Raw genomic sequence first — 14,148 nt, 5'->3', positions numbered from 1 at the left:
AAATCCCCAGAAGAATCGTTAGGGCTGGTTGAAGAAAAACGGATGCCCGGAAAATACTTTGAATCTCTGGTTAATTATTCGGAAGAATCGTAGGACGACATCCCAAGGGAAACAATAACACAATTCTCTAAAGAAATCCCTGAACAAGTTGCTTGGGAATTTGTTGAGTATTTTCTCAGAAGAGATTTTATAGCACAGTTGCACGTATTCGGCCAAAATCTTTGAAGGAATGATGTTCTTCAAAATTTTCTTTTGTATTTTTGAACTAATTATAACATATTATTTTTGAGATAATTTTGAAAGAATGCCGGGAGTAACATCGAGGATTCCTTAGAGTTATCTGAAAGAATCATGTTTTTGCAGAAAATCCTAGATAATTTGGCTGTGGATTTTTCAAACAATTTTTGAAGAATTTCCGAGAGATTATCTTAAAGATATGTTAAAGGAATTTAAGAGAAACTTAAGGAAGAAACTCAAAGGCAAAGTTGGAAAAATTGGTGGTGAACTCTCTGAACAATTTGTGGAATTAATCTTTGCTTGGTGATCTTGAAGGCAATTTCAGTGAGACTCCTAGAATATCTTGTACTTTTTCTAATTCCAGAAAACACAGCGCAACAAAAATGACTTTTTCGCGTGTCTCAAGAATCAAATTATGTGTCTCTAGTAGATTTGGGGTTGCTGAATCTGATGCCGTTTTCAGAAATTTTCCAGCACGTCACAATTTTTAGCTACAGGTCGCCAAAGTTGTATAAAACATTGGTTTTATTGATGTTTACCTCAAATTTGAAGTATATTTTATCAAACTTTTTTGTGATCTTATCCACCAAGCATGTAAAAGAGGACTTAAACTTTCGTTTTAGAAATATTTTGGTTGAAATTTCACGATTAAATTTAGATTAAACCGATTTTTTCAACATGCTTGCAGTCTCCATACGAAATTCTTCGTTACTCTTATATGGCAAAATACAATACTTCTCTAAACCATCAAAAAATAACTTTTCCGCATGAAAAGTATTATGAACTTTGATGATAAGTATTGTTATACACATAAATATTGAATTCTGTGGCAAATTAAGCAAATAATTTTCCTTACAAGCTGGAAAACTTGCATGCAAGTTGGCTGAAATAGTCAATTTTTGCATTTTCAACACCTAATATCTCAAAAACTAGACGTGCTATGATAATTCTGTAAACGGCAATGGATTTAGCAACCCTTAATTAAGTAAATAGAGGTATTTTGATGCTGGAGACAAAAACGTGTTCCGCAGTGAAATCTTAAACACATCATCTGATCATGGATGGATGATATTTTAAACTAAGAATTGGAACATAGTGGTACGTGGTACGTAGAGGACCTTCCTGGAGGAATGTAAACAGAATTTCTAAAGCATTCTCTGGCGAAATTCTTCAAAAGATTTTTCGAAGAAATTTGATAGAGATTCTTCGAAACAATTTCTGGTAAAATCAGAAAGCCTAAAGAAGCTTTCTGTTCAATAAGAACTACTAATACTAGACATGATTAGTAAAAATTGAAATTTACCAATGTAACTGATGTGCAGCGACTGAATCACAAACAAATAAAACCACAAAATTTGTGAAAATCATGATTATTGTGGCCGGCATTACTTCTGTAAAATAAGAATTTGCTAGCATCCCCTAGGCCCGCTCCAGAAAAAAATCATAGCTACGCCAATGAAGAACACTAAGCTGAGAAATGTTCCTGTCCCTGTTGAGATGTAATACAATAAAGAAAAAACCTCTATGAGTCGAAATTATTAGACACATTGTCACCACTTGCCCGGCTCTTGGTATCAACGAACTTGTAGCTTTCATTTCGAGAAGGAAATCGTTAAATGTTTGTTATTTTTTCTTCGACTGTTACTAATTAATTACACGTTAGTGAAATATCGTAGGAGGTACACCAAATTCAGCCGGCAGATTCGGAAACGAGCGTAGAAGAAGTGAACTTGAAACATTTATGATCCGACGTGCAATTATGTTTGAGACATAGGCTTGAAAGGAGTAAACGGCGTGATTGTCATCTATCCTTCGAAAATATATGGGACCGAAACATCAGATGTAGAACGAAAATCCGTTTTTGATCTGTATAGACTGAAAGCCGAAAATCCATAGCAACCTAATTAGTAACACCTTGATACTTAAGGTCTTGAAAATATTCTTCTAACAAATACCGAAGTTCGTATTTCCATTGCAACTCATACAAAGTGCATCTTATAAAAATTGAATTTTGTAGTATAGTTTCAAATCGAAGCTAATCTAATCCATGACTGCAATAGTCCTTGACGAAATTCAAAGCTCCCTGAGAAAAGCACGTTCTGTTTACATTTGCGACATACGGTTGATCTGAAATACGGTTCAATTCAGTTGAAATATTGGAGGTTTTCACAAAGTTTCGAAATACTGGATGAAATCTAACGTTTTTCTACCATTTTAGACAGCTCATTTAGCCGTAGCGGTAAACGCGCAAGACCAAGCTGAGGATCTTTAGTTCGAAGCCCATCGGCCAAGGATCTTTTCGTATCTGTCAAACGATGTACACATTCAAAAAATGATTAATTTGCAAAGAAAGCTCTCAGTTTCTATATCTATAGAAGTGCTCATAAGAACACAAAGCTGAGTAGCAGGCTCTGCCCCATTCAGACGTAACGCCAGAAAGAAGAAGAAAAATAAGACCTTAAGTTCACACTAAGCACGCGCTTCGATCGCAGTATAATATGGCATCAATAATAGTGCGTTCTCCATAATGGTCCGCAAAGTACAAAATAATGGAGCCGCATGGTAGCTCTTTGTTTAGTGAAATAGTCGGCCATATGCTAAAGAGACTTTTATGTAAAAGCAGTTCATTATTGGACAGATGTGGTTTCCCGTAGATAAAGTGTATACTCTACCTAAGGGATTACTGTTTATTCCTATTCCAATAGCTGATGCCTAATGGGTTCAAGAAAGCTATCATTGAATGTGGTCGTTACGATTATTGTTACTCATCCGGTCACATGTAATCTTAATTACCGACCGGTGGTCACTCATTCATCTGCGTTGGCGATAGTGAAGCTGATCAAAACAATTCTTCCCAACTCTGCTCTGGTGGAGGATGCTAAACCATAGGCCTAATTAGGCACAGTTTTTAATCTCGCATCGACCGTTTCAGTGTGAGATTGCCCAATGTGACCGCAACCTTTACAGAAAAACAACTTGGGTTTGTCTCTGCTACGCGCCCACCTTTTAAACAACACTCAAGATCTTAAAACTCATACTGCAAGCGATCTACACGCGTCAGAGGATCTCACGTAAATATTAATCTAATACCTAGACTAAGTTGTGAAAAGAGCGGAACAACATTTGCAAATCGCAGCTTATGCCGTTTACCACCTACTCATTTTGACAAATTCTCGTAAACTTTCACCATGAACAGGTAGAGTTAAATCAGCTCTACCAGTTTGTGGTAACTGTTTTTGTCGAGAGAAGCTCCAATTTGCAAAGGTTGTTCCGTTCTTTTTACTTTATTAATCTAGAATCTTTACGCTCTTCAGATCGCTAACATTTTCCCTCGCCGTCTTAGATGACTGTCTGGCTTCGCCACGACGAGCTTCTTGCGCATTTCTCTGTTGGCAAACACAGAGTTCCGATCGCTTTTCTTCGCTTCTTACCGTAATAGCCCGGGGCGGTACAAGCCAAGGAGGACTGAAGGTCATAGCAACAGAAAATTTCTTCTCGCGGGAAAATAAATTTCCACTTTTGTGTTATGTAGGTATATTGCGAACCGATTGACTTGATGTACCTTTTCGACGTCAGTCATTATCGAACGGGACTGATGTCGCGTCAATTGATTGTCAATAAAGTTTTATCATCATTATCAAATGACTTGACGAAATTTCCCTATCAGACGAGCAGTCGGCTTTTTCTGCAATAAATCAGCACCTTCCCTTACCTTGCTAGTGTTATCTTTGATGATTCCCATGGTTGATGGTTTGGAATATGTTAGTCAGCGTTGATCGATCAACTGGAACCTCTAGCACTATCACTTTGGAGGCTGTAAACTCTTTTAGTTTGAAATGCGCAATACTTGGAATATAGTACTCGAAAGCTCTCGCACTGAACAGTCTTCACCAATTTTCAGGTTCTGGGTTTCCGCATGCACGACGTGATCAGTTTGCGAATGCAGAACTGTCCTGTCACCATAAGGCTCGTTCTGGAAATGCACTTTCCGTTAACTAATAGCAACGGACGTTGCTTCTTGGACACTGCTCCCAAAGTCCCACACAGCACTGACCGCCACGAGAAGCCTTTCTCTACTTAACCACCCGAAAGTTCGACATCGAGTGCGGTTCAGAATATTTAGATTCCACTTGGCTGGGTTGTCTCCTTTTCCGCCTCTATCAAGGAAAATCGCAAACCGCGACGACTCCGCGTGTCCAATATTTGTCACAGCGATCCAATTTGTATTTGTTACGTACATGCACATATGTAGAGTGCGATGTCACATTTGATTCGCTTCCACTCCTCACTGTCACTATCACTCTCACTCTTTCTCCCGATTGGATTGGTCTTGAATACTATTATCTGCTCTCTGCGACTGATTTTACACGTTGAATGATGCCCGATGAAAGATCGGAAGCGTACTTATAGGTTTTTCGAGCGCAGGTCGAATCGGGTGCATGTGTTGCAAGGGACCGAGGGAAAGAACGACAACCTACTCGATAGTTCGGGTACGATCGGATGGACTGTGTGAGAGATGCACCCGGCAAGTAGCGCCGGAGAGTTTCCACTATAGTATTTAGACTAAAACATTCTCAACCGGAGCGGCGATCAATGCATATGAACGCTCCGAAAAGTTGGGACGTAGCTAAGAATTATTTAGATTTATTAGAAAAACCTAATCGAATTACAATTCACTTGTGAATTTCATGCCAACATGGGCAGATTCCATTTGAATTGAAACAAATTGAACAGTTACTCGCCGCAGTGAGGGTAGGAAGAAAACTAGCTTGTCGATGAGTATGAATAAAATATACTCTATAATGGGTATGATTGTTAATCAAGTGATCGTTAATTAACTGAAAACTGACAATTGTTGATAATTGAAAACTGATTCTACCTGCAGAATAACGACACTCAAGGCCTCAATGACGTATATAACTCAACAAAAAGCATATGAAATAAATCATTCTGGTAAACATTTATCTTTCAAGTGGTAGGTAAAGATTTTGATTCCAAAACTTGAATAATTTTAAATAAACAGCAATGGCCTTTTCATGATTCTTATTCTGGACATCACTTTTGCCCCATATTACGGACACTTTGATTCTCATTCCGGACAGCTCATGAAAATGATAATTAGAAATACTAAATCATCAATTGAACTCACCAAGTCATTAGAAAGACGTCTAAAGCAGTTGGGACAGTGGTGGAAATGTTCGCATCACGAAGCACCTCACGAATGTAAACCAAGGCAAATGACAGACTTGCGAACAGGCTTGATTTGAGTAGGTTAGCACCCTCCTGCTTGGGAGAACATACCAAAAGAAATAGCAATAAATCGCGAACTTTTACTCGCGAGTAACTAAACAAGGTGTCATTTATTATGGTTTTGACAGACAAATTAATTGTATATCCATTAAATCGACAGCAAACTACCAATTAGTGGTTAAAAACTTTTGAAAACCATAAATCTCGGATGAGAAATAGCTTGTTTTGCCAAAACAACACAATTTACTCTGAACAACTCCGAACACGTTCACGAATCACTTTAGATTCGTTTACTCGTGAGTAGATCAGCATTCCGATGTTCACGAGCATTTTGTTTTGCTTTTGTTCTGGAATTTGAAGCTGCCTGGAATTCGAATCAGAAAGGTATTGAAATGAGAAAGGTTAACGTCTTTCGCATTGTTGTGTGATGCGAAAGTGTATAATAATCACATAAAAAAAATCAAAAATTGTCATTTTGTGAGAAATTGCTGAATAATTCATTCGAGTTCGTTTCCCCCAAGATGGAAAACCTGGCTACACTTATGCCGGGAGGCTTGGCTATTTTCTTTAATGACGTATGTAACTTGATGATCGTTGAACTGTTTTTGTGTAACTATTGTTTGACGTTTCAGAGAATGTGTCGGGTTTCCGTATGAAAACAACAACTGTTTTTTGAATACAGTTGATCCTCTCCACGTCCATATTCATATTTCCTGTGATTCTATCCATCATAATACATTATTTTAAAGATAATTTTTCATTTCCTCAATTATCAGCAATCTCATTTATTAAGTTCAGTTATTTAAATTCTTTCTTCCCAGCATTATCTCGAGCGGGTTCAGGAAATCAAACCTTTCAGCAGGAAAACAACGACTAGAATCCAAAGTCCTACTCGAGTAGTGATTCAAAAATAGAGCTGTTTTTCAATACTCGTAACCACAACACCCAGCTTGATTGTTGATGTTCGCTCATCTTTCATTTTGGTTGTCTGCCTTTGTGTCCGTTTGAAGATAGTAAATCATATGGATAAATGTGAACGACCACATGTGTTACTTACTACTATTGTACCATCATCGCCAAGGAAACTTGTTTACTTTCAAATTGATCGTTTCGAGGAATCGCGCTTAGACTTCGCCCGCGAACTACTCGGCAACTGATAACCTTAGCGTTCTGGTCGATAGTGGTGCTGGTGATTAGTTTGAAGCACTTATGAGTAAGGCACCTATGACACTTAATCGAGCATTAGTGCTCTATGAATTAAGTTTTTTTTAGGGTCATGAGAGGATTGTTCGACTAATCTTTAAATGAGTAAGACTAGAGTTATGTTTAAATGTCACGCTTGAAAACCGGAAATTTCGGCAAAGAAAAACCAATGTTTCTTCAAGCTCATGCGTTGTACAGTGCCTTGAAGAGTGCATATTGTTTACTTTTATTAGTATTAATTTAAACATTACTTTCTTCTCTAATATCCAAGATATGAATGTAATGTTTGAAATATACAAATAAGGGAATTAAGAAAATGCCTAAAATAACAGACGTTTGGTACAACTTTATATTCAAAGAGAAGCGAACAATCTTTGCGTGTTGATGTTGAAGTTAATATGCTTAAAATATCCAAACCATTGAAGAATTCGTTGCTATTCTTAGAATTATTGTTTTACTCCATCAATGTTTCTTCTTCTTCTTTTTGGCATTACGTCCTCACTGGGACAAAGCCTGCTTCTCAGCTTAGTGTTCAATTAGCACTTCCACAGTTATTAACTGAGAGCTTTTTTGCCAAAGTTGCCATTTTTGAATTCGTATATCGTGTGGCAAGTACGATGATACTTTATGCCCAGGGAAGTCAACGAAATTTTGTTTTACGAAAAAATCCTGGACCGACCGGGAATCGAACCCAGACACCTTCAGCATGGCTTTGCTTTGTAGCCGCGGACCCTAACCACTCGGCTAAGGAAGGCCCCAATGTTTACAAGAATGAATATTCCATCTACAATATATACACAAGCAGAGGCTACCAGATTTGAGTTCAATTCTAGGTAAAAACATTACAAATGCAGAAGAAATGCAAGGTTCATGCTCAGTATTTGAATGAAAATCTTTCGTTTTATGTATTAAAACCTTATATTTTCTGTATATGAATGGTTCTAATAAAGGTTTTGGGTGCAGCTTTTCGTCTTTGCTGTACTTAATCTACACCAAATTTGAAAGAATAGATCTCATACAATACAGAATATGATCTAGCTGAAGAATTTGTATATGCAGATGGCTAGTATCATGAAACGTTGTCAAAGATATGAGGGAAGCAAGCCGACAACAACTGCAAGAAGGGACGCCTAAAGCCATGTTGATTAGAAATAGGTGTCTACGTGAGCTTGGTAAGGTTAAGGCATTGACCTAGTTGTTTTCTTCACCTCTTTCGCTTGATTGAGCATAAAGCATCACTTGATAAATGACACGATTTGTGGCTATTGCGTTGTTGTTTTTTAGAATAAAGTACCCATGTACTTTATTCTTGTTGTTTTTTAGAATAAGGGACCCATTTTGCATAAAGGCGTTTGGCATAATAGACGTTTCTTTTCGTAGATATGGTACCTCATAACTGTATTCAGAGTAAAGCTCGAAAAAAGCTGAAGAATCTAATCAAAGCGAAGAAGCGTAATTATTAACTGCATTTCATTAATGTCCTCTCGTGAGAAACTTCAATGTCGACACTTTGGAGAGTGGCTCGCAACATACGAAACCGCTCATCTTCAAATGAGATTGATGAATACTCCAACCGTTGGATATTCAACTTCGCAAAAAAAGGTCTGTCCAGACTCAGTTCCAGCACAACCGCCATTCTGGGAAACCCCAAGAGACGATTCTTTGGACAGAAGATTCCATTCACGATGCTGGAATTTTCTATCTTCTTAAAAATAACATTTTTGTTACGCTGTGTAATTCGTACCGCCCGATCGCTATGATCCTATCCTGATTCGATCACTGGGTCGAATCATTTGGCCTTCGCAAGGGTGAAGGAACAAACGATTGTCTAGCGTTGCTTTCAGCAGATATTCATCTAGCCTTTGCGGACAAGGAGCAATTAGTTTCGGTTTTCTTTAATATTAAGGGTACGTTTGATTCAGTTTCCATAGAAATATTGCCAGAAAACTTGCACAATAGTGGACTACATGAGCTTCATCCTCTGTGTCATTTTTCATTGATAAATACATGCAAAGAATCCTTTGTTTTGCATAAACCATTAGTAGCGGGGTTCATTTTTTAATATTTAAAATGTTCAATTTTAATGTACACAATGACTTGAAATATGTTTCTGCCAATAAGAGATTACAATCCCAATCTCACTGATTTTGAATGATTTTTTTTTTCAAATATGACGAACCTAATCTCATAACTAAAGGTATCCCTAGGAATTGACATAATTTTGGCTTCCTGGCGAGACCCAAGGAAGATTTCTTGAAAGTTTCTTGGCGAAAGAAATTTTAAATACTTCTTTGTTACTAAATATTTAAAGCAATCTTTTTGAATTTTTGACCACATTTTTAGTGAGATTTCGATTTTTATCTGCCCTAGTGATCCTATCAAGTTTTCTTTAAAGATTCTTGGTCTGACTTGACTTTGAAGAATTCCTGGCGAAATTTTGACGAACTACTACAACTTTTTCAGTTGGCTTCTTAAAAGTTTATTACAAGATTATGAAATTAGTACAAGCATGGAGGACACCTAAACTTTCTTTGAGAAATTTCTTGGCGAATATTCCGAAGTTTATGATGGAAAGCTTGAGAAGCCCAAACAAGTCTGCAAGAACTTTTATTAGAATCACCTCAACTACCTGATTTTCTATTGATTTTGGCAAGATATTTCTTAGATGTTTATTATCGGGCTCTTGGAAAGATGTTTAGTAAGCTTTTGCCAAGATTCTTAATAAAATTGGTGGACTCCAGATGATTTTAGCAGTAGGACTGCATTATCTGTTTGTACACACGTATGAAAATTTGTGGAGTTCTCTGCATCTCTCTTAAGTAGGTGATCACTTAAGCACACCTTCCTATTCCTCAGCTTTTATAAGGACGTTGCAAGTTGATGTGCCAATCTTGTGAGGGAGATTCTGGGACTAACAAATCGCTTTCTTAAGTAATAGAAGGTAAAGAGGCAACTTTCATATATAGGTCTAAAAATGTACTACTTACAAATGTAAGCGAATTTCTTAGTTTTAATGCTATTTTCAATGAACCACAGACGTGACTTTTGGGTGTACCTGCCAAGAGTGTCTGCTAGTTCATAATGGAATCTTTAGAAGGCATTCATTTCGTGACCATTCATTTTAGGGGTCCGCGGGATGTTTGTAGGGCTTCAAAGAGGTTGCTGCAAAAAGGTTGAGAACCACTGATCTAGCTACTAAAGAATTCAGTTTGAAAATAAAATAAAAGAAAGGAAAAAATTGCTCATGATATGCTCTAACTTCAAGTTGGTAACACATTTAACGGGCCACAACAAATTTTCAAAATCTTCGCGGGCCGCACAAAATTAAGCCGCGGGCCGTACGTTGGGCAGCCCTGAGATAGAGAGAGCGAAAGTAACAATAATGGTGTATGTCTTTTTTACCATATCGTGACTTATCATATTACACGAAAGATAAGAGTCATGCGCGTTGTGTGAATGCGGGCGCGTACAAGGGATAAAATCATGACTCGTGTGTTTTAAATTGTCCAAAGCCTCAAGTATATCCTCTTAATCCATAAAAGGCTTGAACGACTTTGTTTCACGTTTTTGATCATATCTTTTGACTCAATAGACCAATTCTTAACATTTTAACGGTATTGTGAAGTGAATTAGTTGCACCATCATATGCATCCATTAGGATTTGGATACCGGTGGCCAATCCGGATACATGGCCGGAAATGTAGTGTACACCTCCTATTTTTTTTATCCGTGATTTTTTTAAATTCCGAATTTCAATACTGGAGCTACTGAACAAAACCTAAAATGGTATCAGTACGTCCAGAATGATTCAAATTTACCGACAACAGTTTTAATTTGCAAATAATGATCATTTTTTAATGGTAAAACTTTACCTTTTTAAACTAAAAAATGGGGTTCTTAAACTAGATGTAAAATGGTCACGCATTCATTATGACCAGATTTGCTTCTAATGTAAAATTTATTGACTAAAATTGTTGGCTTTTATTCAGCAGCAAATATATCCAAACATGTCAATCAATTAAGGTGAAACAGCTTCGAATCCAACTACGATAACATACCAAATCATTAAAGGTACAAATCTTTCGAAGCAAGCAGCAAACAAAAAAGCTTAACACTTCAGTCGTCGCGCTGTTGTATTTTGTACAACACTGTTGAAAAAACCTCGCTTCTCATTCGCAACAGTAGCGTGATGGTTCTAACGATGGCAAACCGCGCGACGACTGAAAGGTTAAAATAAGAAATTCAGTAACGTTGGTTTACTATTTCTCCAGATCAGTGCTTTTGAAAACAGAAGTAGGGGCGGGGCACAAGGCTGTCATTGTGACGGCCATCTTTATATTCAAAGATGTTTCACTTTTAATATGATGCTGATGAATTCAACTGATCCGTTATATTTACCAACAAGCTCGATCCTGCTTTCTATTTTTGATGCTCCGCTTCACTTTAACCCGCCGAAAGCTATCATTGTGTGTAGCAAAAAATCTTGGAAAACGATTTTCTCGAGACAAAAAAAAATTAAACCAATTCATCGTCGTTGAGATTGCGCTTTCCTTAGGATCCTGCTAAACCCTGTCTTCCCCATGGTAGCTTTATTAATTTTCGGCGAACTTATTTCATAAAATGTAGCCTGTTTGCAGCATTATTTATTTAATATCACTTTTTCACTTTTTATGAAAACTTTTTTTTCATAATGTAATAGACTATCCAAGTCGTGGGAAAGAATGGGTTAACTGAGAGTTTTTCTTTGCCAAAGTTGCCCCATTTTCGCAGTCGTATATCGTGTGGCAAGCACGATAATACCACTACAGGGAAGTTAAGGAAATTTCCATTACAAAAATATTCTTAACCGACCGGGAATCGAACCCAGACACCTTCAGCATGGATTTGCTAGTTCCATGGTGAACCTTTTTGTCATTTTTTAAACTAATTGATCAAGATTGATTTTTTTTTTCAAAATAAATCACTTTCTTAAAATTATTGAGAAAACCAGATCAAAAATTTCCGCTGCGTTTTCGAATCGGTTTTTATTGTTGTGGGTTCGTTCATCTCGCTCTTGCCACGTGAGGTTGGATTTTACTCACATCTCCGTTGTACCGTGAGGACAAAAATAAAAGAGCTCCCGCCTATTGCGTGGGTGCCATGTCTCAACGAAAAAAAAAAACATCGCCCAAACCAGCTTGGGGACGGAAACACACTTGCGCAGCGTTTGTCTTTGGCTTCGCTCGGATGAGGAATGCTGTGTTTCGCTGAGTGACAGCAACGCACGTTTCTCTGATGAATGTTTGTTTATACGTTGCCGCTATGCAGTGACGTCAATGTTTCACGGGCAAGATCATCACCGATTGGGTGACTATGCGAATTCGTGACGTCAAACGAGGAGAAAGGATAATGAACGTTGTTTTGTCAAATCGCCGATACGACAATGGCGTTCTGAACTTTTTGGTCATTATTCATATCGGTTAGAGATTGTCACATTCACCATTGATTACTCACAAATGAAAATACGAAAAGCTTGAAAACAACTTCTTGGTGCATTCTCTCACGAAGATTTGAATTAAATATTTCAAAAGGATGAAAACAATTACGAAAGGGAATTGCCCATATCTGTATGTTATGTAGAACGTGGCTTCTGCCTGTAGTTCCGTTTAGTAAAAACAAAATATTTGCCAGCAATTATCGTAAATAAAAACAAGTTAGAAACTTACTAGTTACCGCTGGAGCTGACGCCAGTGGCGTCGATACTTTCTGCGTTGTAACTCTCAGCTTGTTGATTTATTCAAATCGACGACGCTTTGGCAGTCGGGCAATGTTTACAAACTTTGGCATGTGTTGACTGTGTAGTTAACAACGAGAAATACACACATAACTATCTCTGTGTTTGGTGTTTGTCCCACCTTTTTCCAACTCTCGTGAGATAAGAAGCTCTGCTGACACTATCGAACCACATTACACCCCACATGCTCCGCAATTGGACGGAGATGACCGTTCGGTGGCTGTCTATAGACTATCTACAGTACCGTTCAGTATTTGAACATGACTTGCGACATTTAAAACCTGTTAGGTCCGCCTTCTCGGCCTTTAGTTTGACAGAGCCGAAGCGATAACGGAACACCGGAAGTTCAAGATTACACATACGATGTCGCGCCGATTGGTCTTTGCTTCATCTGGGCTCGAAACATGATCTGTTACAACATTGAGTTTGATTATGGCGTCCAAAACATATTTCCATTGATATTAGGGGTTTCAAAGGTGTTGTTTGTAGCTGTTGTAACAACAAACCCAAAAATTGGAACTTTCATCGTATATGGTGCATGATGCTATCACCGATTATTGCGTCAATCGGCGATAACATCATGCCCCTTATCTCACTTAACAAGGGAGGGCTTATTCGCCTTTGAGATCGCTAAAGCTAAAGCTGTAAACTCACAGCATGATAACGATTGAAACGACTTTATTATCGCACTGCATATGATTGCAACCAATTTGTCGCGCTTTGAAGTGGATGATGTAATTTTTGCACTGCATAGTGCTCGGCTCAGATATTACATGCAGAATTTCAGCTATTGGTGAATGGTTCTTGAATGAAATAATTGACTATGTGTTGTTCGTTGGCGCTTTTTTGTTTGAGTAGAAGTTGACGACCCCTAGTCTTCAGTTGGTATCAAGTAGCCGAAGTCTGGCATGCATCTTAGGCACGTTCCGCTAAATGGAAGATTATATAAAACCTATTTGATCGGTGTTGTCAGACTGGACCAATTGTTTTAATGATTCCCGTAGTACACCAAGCTTTCACAACAAAATTTTTACAGTAGGCCAAAATTGATGAAGTCCTTGACATATCTTTACAATGCCGAAGAATCATCTAGTTTGTCTAAACACCGACCACTTTACCATCTTACGTGTTGTGATAGAAAAGGAAAAGCAACAATTGGGATGAATAGAGTTAAGGTTACTTGGAGAAGGATAATCGCATAAAAATGAGTGCATCTTACTCCATACCACAATAGGTTTAACAGCGCAACGTGGTCCAAATAGGGCCAAAAGTCAAAAAAATAAAGTTGTCAAATTCTTTTATTAGTTTTGCTTTCTTCAGTATTGAATAGCCATTCCCCAAAGCTTACGATTGATTTATGTATATTTCAATTTTTGACATCATGGGAGTTTAAGAGATATCAGTTAATAATTTAATTCTTTTGGATTTTCAAAGTTCGTGAATGTTGTTCCATCGAAACGCAATAGATCTCAACCAAATCTAGCTCAACTGGTCTCATTCAAAAGAATAGATGTTTTGATGCTGTTTCGAATCGTATTTGACGTATCTACCATTTGAGAATGTCAACAAATGTACAAGTTAAAACATCTTCAAAAAATTACAGTTTTTCAAAGCTCCAGCAAGATATCTAGGAAACGCTCTTAACCTTCGAGCATCCATCATCATAATCAACGTTATCATCAAAG

The 14,148-nt window shown here is 37.6% G+C and overlaps 1 protein-coding gene across 6 annotated transcripts in view; it reads right to left on the bottom strand.

The window, feature by feature from the left end:
• Nucleotides 1–14,148, bottom strand: part of LOC5571932 (hexokinase type 2) — a 97,258-nt gene that overhangs the window by 35,983 nt on the left and 47,127 nt on the right. The window contains exon 1 of one of the 6 annotated variants that reach the window (XM_001659981.2): nucleotides 3,950–4,619. The exons of 4 other annotated variants lie outside the window; for them this stretch is intronic. In XM_001659981.2, coding sequence (XP_001660031.1) covers nucleotides 3,950–3,979 — 30 coding nt within the window. In that variant the 5' untranslated portion in view covers nucleotides 3,980–4,619. Of the gene's footprint in view, nucleotides 1–3,949; nucleotides 4,620–14,148 lie in introns of those variants that run through there. One more of the 6 variants, XM_021851193.1, reaches the window with a different exon arrangement.

This window comes from Aedes aegypti, chromosome 3 (genome assembly GCF_002204515.2).
Source record: "Aedes aegypti strain LVP_AGWG chromosome 3, AaegL5.0 Primary Assembly, whole genome shotgun sequence".
Lineage (NCBI taxonomy): Eukaryota > Metazoa > Arthropoda > Insecta > Diptera > Culicidae > Aedes > Aedes aegypti.
Note: the sequence above shows the minus strand (reverse complement) of the source record. Positions and strands in the feature narration are given on the sequence as shown.